The sequence below is a fragment of the Dendropsophus ebraccatus genome, chromosome 3 (assembly GCF_027789765.1).
Source record: "Dendropsophus ebraccatus isolate aDenEbr1 chromosome 3, aDenEbr1.pat, whole genome shotgun sequence".
Taxonomy (NCBI): domain Eukaryota; kingdom Metazoa; phylum Chordata; class Amphibia; order Anura; family Hylidae; genus Dendropsophus; species Dendropsophus ebraccatus.
The window spans coordinates 113,655,228-113,676,116 of record NC_091456.1 but is presented as its reverse complement, the minus strand read 5'-3'; the positions used below and the strand labels follow the sequence as shown (position 1 = coordinate 113,676,116).

General features: G+C 46.2%; 1 protein-coding gene across 6 annotated transcripts in view; it reads left to right on the top strand.

Moving 5' to 3' along the window:
* Nucleotides 1-20,889, top strand: part of LOC138785982 (phospholipid-transporting ATPase IK-like) — a 344,961-nt gene that overhangs the window by 16,740 nt on the left and 307,332 nt on the right. For 3 of the 6 annotated variants that reach the window (XM_069962529.1, XM_069962534.1, XM_069962535.1), the window contains exon 2: nucleotides 19,805-19,945. The exons of 2 other annotated variants lie outside the window; for them this stretch is intronic. In XM_069962529.1, coding sequence (XP_069818630.1) covers nucleotides 19,893-19,945 — 53 coding nt within the window. In that variant the 5' untranslated portion in view covers nucleotides 19,805-19,892. The remainder of the gene's footprint in view (nucleotides 1-19,804; nucleotides 19,946-20,889) is intronic. One more of the 6 variants, XM_069962532.1, reaches the window with a different exon arrangement.

Below are 20,889 nucleotides of genomic sequence, written 5' to 3'. Positions count from 1 at the left end.
CCCTTCCCTCTTCCCATGTAGGTATGTAGCGGTAGGTAGGTGTAGATAGTTGTATGTAGATAGTTGTAGTTTAGTAGTTGTAAGTAGGTAGTTGTAGGTAGGTATTTGCCCCTCCCATCTCCATTCCCCTCTCCTCATGTAGGTAGGTAGTTAGTTGTAGGTAGGTTGTTGCCCCTCCCCTTTCCTCATGTAGGTAATTGTAGCTAGGTAGTTGCCTCCTTCCCTCTCCCCATGTAGGTATGTATTTGCCCCTCCCCTCTCCCTTCCCCTCTCTTCATGTAGGTAGCTGTAGGTAGGTAGGTAGTTGTAGGTAGGTAGTTGCCCCTCCCCTTTCCCATGTAGGTAGTTGTAGCTAGGTAGTTGCCCCCTCCCCTCTCCCCATGCAGATGGTTGTAGGTAGGTAGTTATAGGTAGTTAGTTGTAGGTAGGTAGTTGCCCTCTCCCCATGTAGGTAGTTGTAGGTAGTTAGGGAAGTTGCCCCCCTCCTCTTTCCCCATGTAGGTAGTTGCCCCTTCCCCTCGCCCCATGTAGGTAGTTGTAGTGAGGTAGTTGCCCCCTCTCTCCCCATGTAGGAAGTTGTAGGTAGGTAGTTGCCCTTCCCCTCTCCCCATGTAGGTAGTTGTAGTGAGGTAGTTGCCCCCTCTCTCCCCATGTAGGTAGTTGCCCCTCCCCTCTCCCCATGTAGGTAGTTGTAGATAGGTAGTTGCCCCCTCCCCTCTTTCATTTTAGGTAGGTAGTGGCCCCCCTCTCCCCATGTAGGTAGTTGTAGGTAGGTAGTTGTCCCCCTCCTCCCCTTATCTCATGTAGGTAGATATAGGTAGGTATTTGCCCCCCCTCACCATGTAGGTAGCTGTAGGTAGATAGTTGCCCCCCTTCTCCCCTCATCTCATGTAGGTGGTTGCCCCCCCACTCCCTCACACCATGTAGGTAGTTGTAGGTAGGTAATTGCCACCACCTGCCCTCTCCTCTCACCATGTAGGTAGTTGCCCTCCTCCCCTCCCCTCCTATGTAGGCACACACAAACAGACACTTAAACTCACGTGGCTCCAGGCCACGCTTCTCCTCAGCTCGGCAGGCGGCGCTTCAGTGATGTCACTCGGCCGAAGGGACATCGGAGACAGCGGCCTATTGTGGCTGCAGGCGGCACAAGAGTGACTGACAGAGTGGGCGCCAGCAGCTCCCCCTCTGCCAGTGAGAGGTCAGCGTCATTTGACTGTGAGCGCTCATTATGAGCCTCACAGTTAAAAGGCTAGAGCAGGTCTTGGGGCGCCAGGCACTGAACCTCTGTGATGGCTAAATGAATATTGGGGCGGCTGTCTGCACTGTTCACTGAGCCACTGCAGGAAGCCAGGGCGCCCCCTAACTTGCCAGGAGTGATGCGTCTTGTGCAGCCACACAGGTCGCCCACCCCAAAGGCCGGCTCTGGATCTCACAATGGGTCTGAGGATGTTATCTTGGTATCTAATGGCAATCAGGCTACCTCTGGTGAGCACATGGAGGGCTGTGCGGCCCCTCCAGGGAAATGCCAACCCACACCATTACTGACCCACTGCCAAAGCAGTCATGCTGAAGGATGTTGCAGGCAGCAGATCACTCTCTATAGCGTCTCCAGACTCTGTCACGTGTGCTCAGTGTGAACCTGCTTTCATCTGTTAAGAGCACAAGGCGCCAATGTCGAATTTTACAGGGCTCTGGCACTTCTCCTGCTTGCACAAAGGTGGAGGTAGCTGTCCTGCTGCTGGGTTTTTGCCTTCCTACAGCCCCCTCCTGAGTGAAAGCATTGCATTCTGGAACCAGTACTGCATTCTGGGAACTGCTCTACCAGGAAGTACAGAAACACAATACAGAACAAACCTCCCCAAAACAAATGGATTTTTGGTAGTTTCAAAACTGGGATAGATAAGTAAGTAATGCATTATGCTTCTGCAGAAGTTTAATTTTTTTAACCACTACCTGGAGGTCCCCTTTAACTCTTCATGCACTGCTATGCCTACCTGCTACCCTCCAATCTCCTCCTATAGCAACGCCTAGTCAAGAATACTGAGCCGCCGTGACATAAAGAAGTTGCAGAAGCCAAATTTTTATTATTAGTCATGGCTTAGGAGAAGATGGGATGGGTTGGGCATAACAATTCACCTTGGGTTTATGTCATGTCCTTAGTAAACCTAGCAACTAATATGCATATTGAATAAAAGCTGTTTACCGGCCAATAAAGCAGTGGATTAAGCTATTGAAGCAATTGTATTTTACATTGTAAACTGCCCTATTTCACAAGCCAAGTGGTTTATTAAAGTCAAACCTGGAGGTAGGCTGGCTTTAAAGGGGTTGTCCGGCGCAAAAAAATTATTCACAGAATAACACACATTACAAAGTTATACAACTTTGTAATGTATGTTATGTCTGTGAATGGCCCCCTTCCCCGTGTCCCACCACCCCCACCCGTGTACCCGGAAGTGTGGTGCGCTATACATACCTGTCACGTGCCGACCACTGTCTCCGATCCTCAGCAGTGACGTCTTCTTCGGGTGGCCGGCGGATCTTCCCGAGTGCCGGCCGCCCTCTGCAGCGTCATCCGAAGCTCAGCCGCGATTGGCTGAGCATAACTGTGCTCAGCCAATCGCGGCTGAGCGGCTGATGACGCGGCCACGTCATCAGCTGCGATTGGCTGAGCACAGTTATGCTCAGCCAATCGCGGCTGAGCTTCGGATGACGCTGCAGAGGGCGGCCGGCACTCGGGAAGATCCGCTGGCCACCCGAAGAAGACGTCACTGCTGAGGATCGGAGACCGTGGTCGGCACGTGACAGGTATGTATAGCGCACCACACTTCCGGGTACACGGGTGGGGGTGGTGGGACACGGGGAAGGGGGCCATTCACAGACATAACATACATTACAAAGTTGTATAACTTTGTAATGTGTGTTATTCTGTGAATAATTTTTTTGCGCCGGACAACCCCTTTAAGATAAATGGTGCTTATAATAATGTAACACAGGTATTGAAGATTATTTTTGAATACTGTTCAGAGTATTTTTGTCTAACATGTATAGAATTGTGTGTGTTTAGCTTCAATCAAATAAAAGTACCATATTTTTCGGCATAAAAGACGACCCCCAACTTTTCCAGTTAAAATATAGAGTTTGGAATATACTTGTGTAACTGTATAAGACTACCCCTCTTCCAAATAAAAATGTATAAATCAGATAGCAGCGAGATCTGAGAGGCAGAGAAGGAAGTACAGTAATACCAATTGGATACAAGAGCAGGACAGACGGGTAAAAGAGGTGTGTTTTTCTGGGCACAGTGCCACTCCGTATGTTTTTTTTTTTTTCATACCCCAGACACATGCAGCTTGGTCTGCCTTTCATACAGTAGCCGCATATGGCAGGGGTGCGGCCGTTTTTGACCTCCCCCCACTGTATGCAGAAACCGCATATTCTCCAGCCCAGTTCCGAAGTTTTTCAGCACCCTCTCTATAAGACGACATCCAGCATATAAGACAACCCCTGACTTCTGAGAAGATTTTCCTAGGTAAAAAAGTAGTCTCATCCGCAGGAAAATACCGTATTTATATCATTACATGGATGAGTTTTGGAGTCATTTTGAAATTTATTCCAAGGTAATTTCAAGGTTGGAATTTATTTAGGGCTTTTTATCTGGGATCTGAATTAATTGGTCTGCAGTCTGAAATTATCACTATAATGAGTTATAACTTTTGGTATGTTCAGGGCCTCCGATAGGGCAGTACAAGTGGTACTGCTGTATGGGGCCGGACCCTAAGAGACATGGGGGGGGGCCCGCCGGCCGCCGCCCCCCGTCCACTACGCTAGGGGGGCCTGCACGGCCCCCCTTGCCACCTGTTTTTGAGCATCCCGAGAAGCTGCGGCCGCAGGATGCACTGATCGCTTTGATGTTCCGCCCGCACAGTGAGCGGGCGGAACATTAAAGCGATCAGAATACAGGAGCAGGACCTGTCAGCGTCCTCCTCCTGTATTCCCTCCCATAGGCTGCCGGCACTTCATGCCAGCAGCCTATGGGAGGCCGGGACGTGACCTCTCCGGCAGGCGTGATCATGTGACGTCATCACGCCTGCCGGAAGTCCCGTCCCTGCGGCTCGCAAGATGGAGCCCGAAGAGGAGGAAGAGCTGCTGCCTGCAGCAACAGCGCGGATTAGGTGAGTAGGATGTTTGTTTTTTTAGGGGCAGAGCAGGTTGCATTATTAGTTCATGGGGGCACCTCTGGGGGCATTATTAGTATATGGGGGCACCTCTGGGGGCATTATTAGCTCATGGGGGCACCTCTGGGGGGCATTATTAGTGTATGGGGGCACCTCTGGGGGCATTATTAGTATATGGGGGCACCTCTGGGGGCATTATTAGTGTATGGGGGCACCTCTGGGGGCATTATTAGTATATGGGGACACCTCTGGGGGCATTATTAGTGTATGGGGGCACCTCTGGGGGCATTATTAGTATATGGGGGCACCTCTGGGGGCATTATTAGTATATGGGGGCACCTCTGGGGGCATTATTAGTTCATGGGGGCACCTCTGGGGGCATTATTAGTTCATGGGGGCACCTCTGGGGGCATTATTAGTATATGGGGGCACCTCTGGGGGCATTATTAGTTCATGGGGGCACCTCTGGGGGCATTATTAGTATATGGGGGCACCTCTGGGGGCATTATTAGTATATGGGGGCACCTCTGGGGGCATTATTAGTATATGGGGGCACCTCTGGGGGGCATTATTAGCTCATGGGGGCACCTCTGGGGGCATTATTAACTCATGGGGGCATCTCTGGGGGCATTATTAGTGTATGGGGGTACCTCTGGGGGCATTATTAGTTCATGGGGGCCACCTCTGGGGGCATTATTAGTTTATGGGGGCACCTCTGGGGGCATTATTAGTTCATGGGGGCACCTCTGGGGGCATTATTAGTTCATGGGGGCACCTCTGGGGGCATTATTAGTTCATGGGGGCACCTCTGGGGGCATTATTAGTATATGGGGGCACCTCTGGGGGCATTATTAGTATATGGGGGCACCTCTGGGGGCATTATTAGTATATGGGGGCACCTCTGGGGGGCATTATTAGCTCATGGGGGCACCTCTGGGGGGCATTATTAGCTCATGGGGGCACCTCTGGGGGCATTATTAACTCATGGGGGCATCTCTGGGGGCATTATTAGTGTATGGGGGTACCTCTGGGGGCATTATTAGTTCATGGGGGCCACCTCTGGGGGCATTATTAGTTTATGGGGGCACCTCTGGGGGCATTATTAGTTCATGGGGGCACCTCTGGGGGCATTATTAGTTCATGGGGGCACCTCTGGGGGCATTATTAGCTCATGGGGGTACCTCTGGGGGCATTATTAGTTCATGGGGGCCACCTCTAGGGGCATTATTAGCTCATGGGGGCACAGCAGGGAATCCTACATACAGGGGGCACAGCAGGGGATCCTACATACAGGGGGCATCCCACATTCCTACTCGCTTTACTGCACATAACACCAAACAGCGCAGTTACTATGGGAGCCTACAGGGGGGAGAAAGGAAAGGAAGCTGCTAGAAATGTGCGGAGCCTAAATTGTTTGTCTCGCAGGTTCGGAAAAGATTAAACATATCTGGAAGGAATCATCATGGAGGTCTGGGCCGGATGGAGAGGAAAAGGGAAAGTGATGCCTCAGATCAAAGAAGACGTCACCTGTGAGTCCCTGTATGACACTTCTTATTTTGTAGAACATCATTTAGTAGGGGTGCCCCGAGGTGACAGCTACTACATTATCTGTACTCAGAGATATCACTGTGTTATCTGTGGTGTTACATAGGACTGCAGGTGACATCTACTACATTATCTGTACTCAGAGATACCACTGTGTTATCTGTGGTGTTACATAGGACTGCAGGTGACAGCTACTACATTATCTGTACTCAGAGATATCACTGTGTTATCTGTTGTGTTACATAGGACTGCAGGTGACTACTACATTATCTGTACTCAGAGATATCGCTGTGTTATCTGTGTTGTTACATAGGACTGCAGGTGACAGCTACTACATTATCTGTACTCAGAGATATCGCTGTGTTATCTGTGCTGTTACATAGGACTGCAGGTGACATCTACATTATCTGTACTCAGAGATATCACTGTGTTATCTGTGCTGTTACATAGGACTGCAGGTGACATCTACTACATTATCTGTACTCAGAGATATCACTGTGTTATCTGTTGTGTTACTTAGGACTGCAGGTGACTACTACATTATCTGTACTCAGAGATATCGCTGTGTTATCTGTGGTGTTACATAGGACTGCAGGTGACATCTACATTATCTGTACTCAGAGATATCGCTGTGTTATCTGTGGTGTTACATAGGACTGCAGGTGACATCTACATTATCTGTACTCAGAGGGATATCACTGTGTTATCTGTGCTGTTACATAGGACTGCAGGTGACACCTACTACATGATCTAGACTCAAAGATATCACTGTTATCTGTGCTGTTACATAGGACTGCAGGTGAAATCTACTACATTATCTGTACTCAGAGATACCACTGTGTTATGTGGTGTTACATAGGACTGCAGGTGATATCAGGTGATTTCTCCAGGTTGCAGAAGTTCAAACTTCATCGTGCCCTGGTGTGCTGGTGTCTGTATGTCTGTATACATGTGTGCTGGTGTCAGTATACATGTGTGCTGGTGTCTGTATACATGTGTGCTGGTGTCTGTGTGTGAGATCAATTCTAGAGAACTGGCTCATATATCCCATTTTCCCCAGTGGCTTAAAATGTAACCTCTGTTATACAGTTATAAAATTGTAGAACCTAAATGTGAACAAGGTTCAATTCAAATAGACACTTACTTGTATAGCTGTCTCTTGTGCTCTGTATGCAGTGCATTATATTCACCCTTGCAACGTACAATTTATAGCGTGTCTACAAGCCCAGCGGGGCTCATTATGATGGAGACTACAACTTATACAAGAGTGGGGTAGGGGTTCCCCTGTATTCAGAATGCTGTTGAGTGCTAGGCAATGCCTCGTCTGGGATTATTGAATTTCGAGGGTCTATGCAATGCAGAGCAGGATAAAGACACCTCTGCTGCACAAACAGGATCTACTAGAAAGCGTTCTCACCGCCATGTATTTGCTATCACTGTCTTGGGTGAGCTAAACTAGTCTGCCTGGGGGGGGGGTTGATTTGTATATGCTCACTAACATGGAACAGCCTCATTATATTAGCCTTATCAACATATTCTATGTTAATGAGCATACCGGGGGGGGGGGGGGGGTTATTGGTGAACATATACAAATCAAACAGCCCCCCAGACCCTCGAAATTCAATAACCCCAAACGGGGCATTGCCTAGCACTCAACAGCATTCTGAATACAGGGGAACCCCTACCCCACTCTTGTATAAGTTTTAGTCTCCATCATAATGAGCCCCGCTGGGCTTGTAGACACGCTATAAATTGTACGTTGCAGGGGGTGAATATAATGCACTGCATACAGAGCACAAGAGGCAGCTATACAAGTAAGTGTCTGTATGGTGACATTTAAATTGCACCTTGTTCACATTTAGTTTCTACAATTTTATAACTGTATAACAGAGGTTACATTTTAAGCCACTGGGGAAAATGGGGTATATGAGCCAGTTCTCTAGAATTGGATCTGAACCAAATTATACCTCCCAGCAAGGCGTGGGTCGAACACGCAATTTTTTTTTTTTTTATTAATGTGGGGGGCCCAGACACTTTGGTTGTATGGGGCCCCGAAATTCCTGATGGCGGCCCTGGGTATGTTATCAGGCATGTCCCGCTCGGCCACCACATCTCCTCTGCTATATTTCCTCATCACAGTGGGTCTCGGCAATGAGACATGCTGTGGTTTATAACTTTTGACATGCCTAATGACATGTCAAACTGTAGTTTTAATGGCAGGTACTCCTTAAAGGGGACAGATCCGGGACTTGAATTTATTTAGGGGGCTTGTTCAGGGGTTTGAAATCATTTATGAATTATTGGTTTCGGAATTCATTAAGAGACCTGGCCTGAGGTTTTTTAAGCATTCCTGTCACCACGTGGGCTTTTAAGACTATCATTCTCCAGAGCACTTGTGCAGAGAACTTGTCAACGCATAGGACATCAGCTGTTTGAATTGTGACTCTGTACAGGGGCATAGCTAAGGGTTTAGCTTGGGGGCCGCTTTTCATGCATAGTACCTGTCAACACCTTAGCTGCATTGTTGGATCTTTTAACCCTTTGAGGACCAGGCCCAAAATGACCCAGTGGACCGCGCAAATTTTGATCTTAGTGTTTCCGTTTTTCCCTCCTTCCCTTCTAAGAGCTCCAGCACTTTCAGTTTTTTATCTACAGGCCATGTAAGGGCTTATTTGTTACAGGAATAGTTGTACTTTGTAATGGCGTCATTCATTTTACCATAACATGTATGATGGAATCCCAAAATTATTATTTATGAAGATATAAATTGGTGAAATCGCAAAAAAGAATGCAATATGGTAACGTTTGGGGGGTTCCTGTGTCTACGTAATGCACTATATGGTAAAAGCGACATGATACCATTACTCTATAGGTCAGTACGAACACAACCATATGCAGGTTTACGCAGATTCTCTGATGTTATATATTTTTTTTAAATGAAATCCTTTTTTTTGGCAATTAATTATAAATAAAATGGGACTATTGTGACGCTTATAACGGTTTTATTTTTTCACCTACAGGGCTGTATGGGGTGTCATTTTTTCCGCCATGATCTCTAGTTTTTATTAATACCATATTTGTGAAGATCGGACGTTTTGATCACTTTTTATTAATTTTTTTATATATATAATGTAACATAAAATCGGTAATCCGCGCACTTTTTTCCCTCTTTTCGTGTACGCCGTTTACCGTTCGCAATGACGCTTGTTATATTTTAATAGATCGGACAATTACGCATGCTACGGTATATTATATGTTTATCTATTTATTTATTTTTATATGTTTTATTTATATAATGGGAAAGGGGGGTGATTTCAACTTTTATTGGGGGAGGGGTTTTGGGGTAGTGTGTTAGTGTTTTTAACTTTTTTTTTTTTACACATTTGAAGTCCCTTTGGGGGACTTTTACATCCAGTACTTGGATTTCTACACTGACCATTGCTATGCCATAGGCATAGCATTGATCAGTGTTATCGGCGCTCTGCTCATTGAGCCTGCCTGTGCAGGCTCAGTGACCAGAGCGCCAATCGGACCGCGCGGAGGCAGGTGAGAGAGCTCCGGCGGCCCGTTTTACCGATCGGGACCCCCGCAGTCACACTGCGGGGGTCCCGATCGGTAAGTGACAGGGGACTCCCCCTGTCACTTACACTTAAACGCCGCGGTCGCCGCGGCGTTTAAGGAGTTAATGACACGCGGCAGCGCGATCGCTGCAGCGTGTCATTACCGGTGAGGTCCCGGCTGCTGATTGCAGCCGGCCCCCACCTGCTATGAAGCGCGCTCCGCTCCGGAGCACGCTTCATAGCGTGAGAAACACCCAGGGCGTACAGTTACGCCCTAGGTCGTCTGGGGACAGACTTCCATGGCGTAACTATACGCCCTGGGTCGTCTAAGGATTAAAGGGAATCTGTCACTAGGTTTATGGGGTACAATCTGAAAGCAGCATACAGTAGTAAAGATCTTGCCAAGGTACAATGACACCATAAAACAGCAAAGCTGCAATAGAAATTGTCATGGTACAAAAAGAAACAGCAGATCTGAGTGAGACAGTAGTGGACTTTTGGTGAAATAATTTTGTTTTAAATCAACTGGTGCCAAAAAGTGCCAGAGATTTGTAATTTACTTTACTGTATTTAAAGATCTCAAGTCTTCCAGTATTTATCAGCTACTGTATGTTCTGCAGGAAGTTGTGCATTTTTCCAGACTGGAGAGCAGGAGAGATTTTCCATGGGGATATGCTACTGCTCTGAAAAGTTCCTGTCACAGACAGAGGAGGCAGCAGAGAGCACTGTGTCAGACTGGAAAGAATACATCTATTCCTGCAAGACATACAGCAGCTGATAAGTACTGAAAGACGGGATTTTTAATAGAAGTTAATTACACATCTCTGGCACTTGCTGGGAACAGTTGATTTGAAAGAAATATTTGGGATGAACTACCCCTTTAAGCCACCACCCCCACCGCCAACCTAATAATAGTCTTGTAACTGCAATCTACCTCTCTAGTTAATTAGTTTGTTAGAGACACAAGTCATGGCATTGTTATGTGAATCTATGCCTCTTTTGATCCAGGATTTTATTTGCCTTGGCAACAACTAGCTGGCACTGGTTGCGAAAGTTGACAATATCCTAAAGTCTCTTTCAGTGCCAGGTTTACCCTGTATTTTAGTATTTAATACGTATATGTAGAAATTGTTTACTTAACCAAAATGCATAATCTTACATTTAACCACAGTAACCTTCTTTACCATTTCTCCACCAAAGCCTCCAGGTTACCTAAATCCACCTGCAATATGTTACTATTCACTGTTATGTTTACAGAGTTTAGTTTTGAGATTATACTCTGTAAAGCTAGCGATACGCTCGGTTGGCCAGCAGCTAAATCTCTTGATTCCTCCATACACAAACATTCATATGTTCTCGGATGGAAGAAAGGGGAAAATCAAAATCATAGCTAGCTACCAAATAACAGTAGTATATAAGAAGCAAGTAATATCACCATGCATGTTACCACCACACTGTTACTGAGCATTACCAGTAGTGATGAGTGAGTACTAAAATGCTCAGGTGCTTGTTACTCGAGATGAATATCTCCCGATACTCGAGTGCTCGTTTCGAGTAACGAACCCCATTGAAGTCAATGGGAAACTCAAGCATTTTTGCAGGGGACCCAAATTCGGTAGAGTTCAACCTCAGAAAATGATGTAAATGTTCAGTAAACAGCAGGGGCAGCATGCATGGATGCCTCTGAGGCTGCCTAATCGCACCATTATGCCAAATTCTGGGCAACAGCCTGGTTAAAACAGAGGTAGGCATATGAACCACCCAAAAACTCATCCTGACACAGCATGGCAATGAGAACACAGGGAATCATTAAAACAGAGGTAGCATATGATGAACCACCCAAAAAATTTGCCTGACACAGCATGGCGGTGAGGATACAGAGAACCATTAAAAACAGAGGTAGCATATGAACCACCCCAAAAGCCTGACACAGCATGGGGTTGAGGACAGAGTGACCAAGGTAAAATCGGTAGCCAGTGAGCCTCTCAAAAATTAGGCCAGACACAGCATGGCAGTGAGCACACAGAGAACCATTAAAAGTGAGTGAGGAAGCAAGTGAGCCTCCCAAAAAATTGGAGTGAGGCCAGGGGCTGGGATTTATAGTGGACACGAACCTAGGTGCTGACAGCTAACTGGCTAGGCCAGCTGTCAGTCAACATCAAGGGTACACCTGATGCCGATCGACTGGAAGTGCTGAGGCCCTGGCCGCGGCTACACAAAAAAAAAAAAAAAAGATAACACAGCTGGCTGGTTGCTAGGGACGCGACCGGCGGGTCCCCAGCAACCAGTCCAGCTCCTCCGCAGACGTAGTGACGTCAGAGCATGGAAGTCAGGACACAGAGAACCATTAAAAGGGAGTGAGGTAGCAAATGAGCCTCCCAAAAATTAGGTCAGACACAGCATGGCGGTGAGGACACAGAGAACCAATAAAAACAGGTAGCATATGAACCACCCCAAAATTTATCCTGACACAGCATTTGGGTGAGGACACAGAGAACCATTAAAACAGGTAGCATATGAACCACCCAAAAACTTAGCCTGACACCACAGACCCAGACCAAGATGGACAATACAATCATCCAATAAAAATAGCCGGATTATGGCTAGATTTAGCCTCACCCCCTCATGCAGTTGTAGGAGGTAGGGACAAAGAATAACAATACAGTCTTCTTAAGAGGCCCTGGAATTTGATTTGATCGAATGAATACACTTTCAATCCTTTAAAGAGCCTCTAAGAGAGGGCAAGTGTGGTAGCCTGTCTATTAAAAAGACCTGGTCAATCCTGCCTTCAAAACGGCTACAACATCGAAAAAAGGTAGAAGGTACTGGTGAAAGAACGGCAGAGGACACCCTTAAGATGACATCCACAGATAATATGGTTCGAAAAGGATGCTAAATTGAATTTGACTATGAATTTGACTGTAGCAGTTGGGGTAACATTCTCTGCATAATGTGATTCCCCACTTCTCCCCCCACCACTGTTTCGACTTTGAATTTGACTGTAGCAGTTAGGGTAACATTCCCTGCATAATGTGACTCCCCACTTCTCCCCCCACCGCTGTTTCGACTTTGTATTTGACTGTAGCAGTTGGGATAACACAGGGTAATTAGCAGTGAGCTTGGATATGGCTTCAATAAGACATAAATAAATAAAAAAAAATAATAAACGTCAGCCTGTCAGCCCTGTCAGTTGACAGGCGGGTGCGCTTATTAGTGACTGATGATGCCAACAGCTGCACTGAAGACCCGCTCTGACAACACACTAGGGGCAGGGCAGCCCAGCACCTCCAAGTCAGAAAGTAAGAAAGACAGAAATCTGGAAGTATACTAGTGGTCCCAACAGTTTTTGGGGGCTGTGAGATACAATCTGGTGGTGGCTGCACCAATACACTCTGTGACACCCCCTTTATACTCTGCAAGCAGTAGTAAACTTACATATGCCTTTCGTAAGAAATACAAAAATTAGAAAATATAGTAGAGGGCCCACTCGTTTTTAGGAGGCTGTGAGATACAATCTGGTGGTGGCGGCACCAATACACTCTGTGACACCCCCTTTACACTCTGCAAGCAGTAGTGAACTTAAATATGGCTTGAGTAAGAAAGACAGAAATCTGGAAATATACTAGTGGTGCCAATAGTTTTTGAGGGTCTGTGAGATACAATCTGGTGGTGGCTGCACCAATACACTCTGTGATACCCCCTTAAAATGAACAGTGATGTTCTATGCAGGTGTACTACAAATCACAGCAATACAGCAATGTACAGCAATACAGCAATGTACTACATCAGCACCACCAGCCACAAAATCATAAAAGAGTACTGAGCACTTCTTAGGGGTCTGTATGCTACACCTAATGTCCCCTTTCTGCCAGCAGCCGATCATGACAGTGTGCTGCTGAAATTGTGGTAGCTGCACTGCAAGTCCCAGACAGCAGTCTGTAGTAATACCATTTAAAAATGATTTGAAGCCCTTACAAGGGCTGTTTGGTTGTTTTGCTAGTATTCCCTTCCTACTGGAACACTAATTCCCTCTCTAACGCTCTCCCTGACCAGCAGCAGCTCTGTCCCTAATCTCTTCCAGCATACGTCTAAAGCGAGCACTACCGGCCGTAATTTTTATATGGCAGGGTCATCTGATCTGGCCAACCAATGGCTGCTATCGACATGTATGGGTCCCATGTGACCGCAGGATGTACCAAAGAGTCTTCTGCATGTTTATTGGCTGAGAAATAGCGCCCAAACTTACAGGAAATAGATGATGAGATTTTCTCGAGTATCGCAAGGTGCTCGTCGAGTAACGAGTACCATTGAGTACCCTAATACTCGAACAAGTACCAAGTTCGGACCAGCATGTTCGCTCATCACTAATTACCAGTAATCAAAGACCAATAATAACTGTGAACAAGTAACAAATAATATCACCACCCCATGACTACTACCATTATCACCACATAATAACTAATACCACCATACTGATACTAAATAAATTGAACTATATAAAGACATATTACCAATCATACCAGTATACCCAGGATAAATAATACACCACTACTATTATCCACATACAGTGACTAAATAATACCATTATACTGTCACTGAATAAAATCACAAAAAAATATAAAGACCTCCTAAGAAATAAAATAAATAAATAAATAAATAAATAAAGTCCTTCCTAAGCAGTGAATATACATTGGCAAATCTCAACTGTGATTATAGTGCAGTTACATCCAGTCACTTACAAGAGGTAAGTGAGGATGTTTGCTGAAGGTGTTTGCTTTTCCTCTTCCTTTCAATCTGGCTCAGCCCATCATAAAGATTTCTACAGCTATGCCTCATCTCTGCAGACAAACATTTTAGGCTCCTCGCTCCAGCATCATCCATATTTATATATACAAATTATCCAAGTGTATTGCTTCACCATACTCTCACTGTGGCCCCATATAAGCAGTTAGGCCTAGTTTGTGCCTCCAAATAGTAGTCTGGCCCCTCAGCTCCTCTGTGCTGAGTCCCTATATAGTAATAAGCCACTCTTTTATGCTCCCCTATAGTAGTTAGGCCGATCTGTGTTTCCCTATAGTAGTTTGTCCCCCTCTGTGCCTCATATGCCCTGTTTTCCCATATAGTATAGGCCTCCTCTTTATCCTTACTGAGTTATCTGAGCCTCCATATAGCATAGGTCTATTCTGTTCCCCTGTATAGTATGGGCTCCTCTTGTGCCCCTGTATAGTATAAGTATAATGGGGTCACCCTGCTTTCCTAGCATCTTGTATAGTAAGTATATTGGAGTCACCCAGCTTTCCTAGGATCTTGTATAATAGAGGTCACTCAGCTTTCCTGAGTGTAGCATAGTATAATATAGTAGTAATTATGTTGGGGTTACCTAGCTTTCCTTGGATCTTGAATAATGGAGGTCACTCCGCTTGTCTTGCATCTTGTATAATGGGGTCACTCAGCTTTCCTAGCATCTTGTATAATGGGGGTCACTTGACTTTCCTAGTATCTTGCATAATAGTTAGTATAATGGAGTTCACCCAGCTTTCCTAGCATCTTATATAGTGGAGGTCACCAAGCTTTCCCAGCATCTTGTAGAGTAAGTATAATGGAGGTCACCCAGCTTTCCTAGCATCTTGTTTAATGGAGGTCACCCAGTTTTCCTAGCATCTTGTTTAGTAGTAGGGGTATGCTGAGACCCTCTAACAATGATGCCACATAATTTGCTTCACAAAGGGGCCTGCTGAGTCTCTGTTGTTTAAGGGCCCAAAAAAGCCTGGAGCCGGACCTGCCCCCTTATAATATAGGCCCCCTCTTTGCAGCAGCCCCCATATAGTATAGACCACCTGTGCAGCAGTCCCCATATAGTATGGGCCCCCTGTGCAGCAGCCCCCATATAGGCTGTGCTGCAGTCCTTACATAATATAGGCCCCCTGTGCGGCAGTCTCTATGTAGTAAAGCCCCCTGAGTAACATCCCTTAAATAGAAGAGGCCCTCCTTTGTAACATCCCCATATAAAATACCTCCCACACACACTGTGCAGAACCATGTGAAAAAGAAAGCATACTTACCTAACATCGCTCCCCAGCAGCATCTTTTTTTTCTTGGAGCTCTTGTCCCCAGCAGTGCCTTCCTCCTCTTGGAGCTCTGGTCCCCAGCAGCGTCTTCTTCTCCTGGAGCTCCAATCACTAGCAGCATCCTCTGTTACCCAGCAGCTAATCTCTGATGCAGTGTGACAGTGGCTTCTTCCTCCATCCAAAAGCGTCTGCAGCACGTCAGGCATATCAGCCATAAAGGGTAGGTTCTAACAGATGTGCCTGTTTGAGCCATGTCTGCTACACAAAGAGTCATTTTAAAGGGGCAGGGTGGTCTTAACGGCAGTGGCACTTAAAGGACAACTCCGGCGGGACCCCCCCAAAAAAAAAAAACACAGACACACACAGACACCATACTCACCATCCCTCCGGTGACGATCGCCACTCCATTCGCCCGCCGTCCGCCTCACCGTCACCTGCCTCCGGCGTCCAGCGATGTCTCTTGCTTCCAGGTCCATGAGAGAGAAAAGGCTGCCAGTGCGTTTGCGCACCGGCAGCCTTTTCATTGGCTGGAGCGCATCACATGGCTTCCAGCAAGCTCAGCCAATCAGGGCTGAGCAAGCTGGAAGCCATGTGATGCGCTCCAGCCAATGAAAAGGCTGCTGGTGCGCATGTGCACCAGCAGCCTTTTCTCTCCCATTCGCTCTCAATGAAGACGCCGAGGAGGAAGAAGACCCGGACCGCCCCCAGCTCTGACATCACCCGACACCAGAGAAGAGGATCGTGACGACCGTAATAGGTAATGTATATATTCTTTAACTTCCGGGGTGGGGGGTTGGGGGTCGGAAAGTGGGGGAAGGGGGCCAGACCGGGTATTTAACCACATTACAAAGTTATATAACTTTGTAATGTGTGTTAAATAAGCCAAAAAATTTTTTCGCCGGAGTTGTCCTTTAAGTGTTCTGGGTGGACTGGCCTGGGGGGGGGGGCATATTCCGGCCCAGTCTGACCCTGGCAGAGTGAAAACAATGGCAGGTTGCTGTGCTGTTCTCTCAGATTTAGGTACCTTAGTTACTCTTCTACACTCCTTGAGCAGTTCAGTACCAGTGTATATACATAACACCATAATGATAAGTTAACCTCCGCAAAATCAATCAGAAAAAATGCAAGTACAATAGGGCTATGCGTAATAAGAATATATATTGTGAATACAAGCTACTGGTAGTTTAACAAACACAGTTAACAGTTAGCAAATAATAGGTCTCCAAAACCAATAATTATATACAACTATATATAAGAAGAGACAGTGACCCAGTCCGTTGTCACTGAACACTCTGTGAGAGTGCTGTACGTCTCTTGTTTATGTCAGCAGTCAGTCACCTCTGTCACAATCCGTCACAAAAATCAGAGTGACCTCTGTCAGTGACAGATAATCAGTGACCAGTCCAGTTCCAGTGGTAAATGATAGAACCCTGTCGGTCAGTATCCCCAATAATAGATATTTAATAATAATAGACCTCTGTCGGTCACTACAGCCTCAACCGGCTTCAAAAAATTGACCTCTTTCGGTCACTACAGCCAAAACAAGCTGTTACAAACACAATGCTGCCATACACCCGTACTCAACGCGTTTTAGTCAACCTGTATTATTGACATCATCAGGAGTGTGTAGGTGTTCAGTAATATATGGCAATATTCGGCTTTCCTCCTATCTGCCACTGCAGAGGATCGGAGCACCCATGTCTCCTTACTAACTGGACATAGTAAGTTTTATCTTACATTGTGGCACTTTTCTATGCATAGGGACTTATCCTAGTCCGCTTTATTCATAGACCGGGACACCACCGGACGTTCATGCTGGGCACATATACTCACCACGCCAGGGACATCGGGGACCTAGTAAGTATGTTCGCAGTAGGTTTCCTGTGCACAGTTTGTATGTTACATACCCACGCATACACTTATGCTTATCCCTTAATCTCAGGATCGGTGATAGCCACTGCTATACTGAATCTTGCAGGTCCTGAGTATGACCGCCGGAACCTGTGCCCACTAACTACTACATTTGCATACTAATATATGTATTGCCGAATATTGCCATATATTACTGAACACCTACACACTCCTGATGATGTCAATAATACAGGTTGACTGAAACGCGTTGAGTACGAGTGTATGGCAGCATTGTGTTTGTAACAGCTTGTTTTGGCTGTAGTGACCGAAAGAGGTCTATTATTATTAAATATCTATTACTGGTGATACTGACCGACAGGGGTCTATCATTTACCATTGGGACTGGACTGGTCACTGATTATCTGTCACTGACAGAGGTCACTCTGACTTATGTGACGGATTGTGACAGAGGTGACTGACTGCATAAACAAGAGACGTACAGCACTCTCACAGAGTGTTCAGTGACAACGGACTGGGTCACTGTCTGTTCTTGTATATAGTTGTATATAATTATTGGTTTTGGAGACCTATTATTTGCTAACTGCTAACTGTGTTTGTTAAACTACCAGTAGCTTGTATTCACAATAAATATTCTTATTACGCATAGCCCTATTGTACTTGCATTTTTTCTGACTCCTTGAGCAGTAGCAGAAGTAGAGAAGACAGTCCCTCAGCGTTATAGGTTAGTCCTGTCCTCACGGCAGCTCCATGCGGTGCTCTAGCAAGACATGGCTGGGATCTAGTAGACAGAAGAAAATTTAGAAATTCCGCACAAGACTCCTGGCGGCAGGATAGGGCCTGTAGACTCATGGTCAGCTGATTCTGGAACGTTGCTTTGGCTCATACACTTGGCAATACAAGGTGTGGACATGTGCCTGGAAGTATACTGGAGGGGGTATACATCTCACCCAGGCTGCAAGCATGGATGAGATGGTAAATGCCAGGAAAGCTATGAGGTTCAGCAAAGCTATGCTGCTGAACTGTTGTTTAGTAGTGATGAACGAGTAGTATTCGAACAACTATTCAATCAAATACTACACTATTCGAACTATTCGTTTTCTATCGAATATTCGATCAAAAATGCAGTAACATGCAGTAAAAATAGTACTATAACTGACATAGTTAAACAGGTCCAAACAGTTTATTTTTTCTTTGGTCTGCTGTGCACCTGGGGGTGGGGTTAATTGATCTCAGGTGCTTAACCCCTTAGCGACCCATGACGTATCTGATACGTCATGGTGCCGCGGGGGGAGTTCAGAGAGGGGACCCTGCTCTGAATGGCGCCGCTCCCGGCTGTGATCTGCAGCCGGGCAATGCCTCTATTAGCCGGCGCGGGTCCCGTTGCCGTGTCTGCTAATTAAGCCTCTAAATGCAGCTGTCAAACCTGACAGCTGCATTTAGAGGCTTAGCTCCATGCATCCCTGGTGTCTAGTGGGTTGGATCTCCCCCACGCGATGTGATCGCAGGGGGGAGATCTGTCCTTCTGCCGGTGCCGGGCCTCAGCGTTGCAATGACGCTGATCCTGGCTCAGCCCTGGGGGGTGCTCCATTCTCTGGCTACTCCTGTCTCCTCATCTGTAACCTTTTTTTTTAATTATTGCATGTCAGGTTTAACCCTTTTACTTCTCTTCTGCTGCTAATGTACACAAGTATGTACACAAGTATCTGGAGAAAAGCAGCCAAAGGGTTAAACCTGACTTGCTGTAATAAAAGCTGCAAATAAGGAGACAGGAGCAGCTAGAGAAGAGAGAAGTGTGTATTATGTGTCCCTAATATACACTACACATGTGAGAGCAGCACATTATAGCTAGCCTTCAAGTGTCACTGTCATAAAGACATGTCAAAAGTTTTCATCGGTCTGGATCTGAGTGTTCACACCTGTATTGTTTAGGAGAATGAGCCAGGAGAGGACCGCACTGCAGCACGTCCACTTTTTTCTCTGTATTAGAAAAAAAGAGTCGGGCTCCATAGATTTATATTACAAGCCCAACTATTTTTACTGACACAGAGAGAGAGGGAACAGCGCGATCCTCTCCCTGCTCATTCTCCTGATCTGTACAGGTATGAACACTCAGACCCAGACCAATCAAAACTTTTGACATGTCTCTATGATGTGTCTATGGCATGTCAAATGTTTTTTTTTTTATAATGACAGGTACACTTTCAGCATTTTGGAACTGCGTGGGGGGCGCAAGTGGACCTCTTGCACCAGGGCCCATGAGACATTAGCTACGCCCCTGGGGTGACTACAGGACTACAGGGATACCTATGGGGAAGGAGGGGGGGAGGGGTGACTACAGGAATAGCTATGGGAAAGGAGGGGGTTAACTACAGGGATACCTATGGGAAAGGAAGGGGATTGTATACTACAGTGGGATTCCTATACTAATACACTGTATATTTATTATTTAGAGGCACATACTGGGCATAGCTGCTTATATGGGGGCGCAGAGGGGGCATTGTTAATGTGTGGAGCAATACATGGGGACTTTGTGTAGAGATGACGATGAACCTTCAGCGTGGAGGCTAAAATGTTTATCTGACAGATCCTGTGGAGACAAGTCATGGCCGGAGAAATCTTCATGATGGGCAGAGCGAGATGGAGAAGAAAAGGAACAGAGAAGAACTTTGACTATGAAAAACGTCACAGAGAAGCCGCCCCCTGTGAGTTCCTGCACTATAGTCAGGTATAAGTCTGTAGAACCTGCGTACAGCTGTATATACCTCTATATGGTCACTGCCTCACTGCCCGGGGAGAACATTGCTCTGTATATAGCGACTATTATTCAGTGACAGTATAGTGGTATCATCCAGTCACTGTATGCTGAGGGTCGTGGTTATGGTGTGATGGTATTATTTATGCTGTCTATATTTGTGTTATTGGTATTATAGGTATTTTAAGGATGCCTTCACATGGATCGTATTGCAGCGGCTTTCACACTGCGAGTTATGCAGCGAAATCCGCTGTAATACTGGTACTGTAATTTTCTATGGCTTTACATTCTCCCAGCAGATTTTTCATTCGCTGCAAGTATGTAGTGCCTTCCCACTCACCCCAGCAGCTGCCGGACTAATATGTTACCTGTCCGTGCTCCTTTTTGCTTCTCCAGCTCCCGACTCCCTACACCACTATCCATGATATATGGTGTGTGGGCTGCTGAAGTTTGAGTGCCAGGGCTGATTTTAAGTCCCAGTCCGGCCCTGGCTACAATCAAATTCAAAGTCAAATTTAATTTACCTTCCTTGTCTTGTTCATTTCTAACCACATTATCTGTGGATGTCATCTTATCTCAGGGGTGTCCTCTGTCATCCTTTCACCAGCACCTTCTACCTTTTTTCGATGTTGTAGTCGTTTTGAAGGCAGGATTGACCAGGCCTTTCACCAGTAGCTTCTATCCTTCCTTGGATGTTGTAGTAGCCTTTTTGAAGGCAGGATTGACCGGGCCTTTGAACAGTAGCTTATATCCTTCCTTGGATGTTGTTGTAGCCTTTTTGAAGGCAGGATTGACCAGGCCTTTCACCGGTACAGTCTACCTTCCTTGGATGTTGTAGCCTTTTCGAAGGCAGGATTGACCAGGCCCTGGTGCAGAAGCTGAAAATGTACTTCCCATCTGACACCACTAGTGCCAGA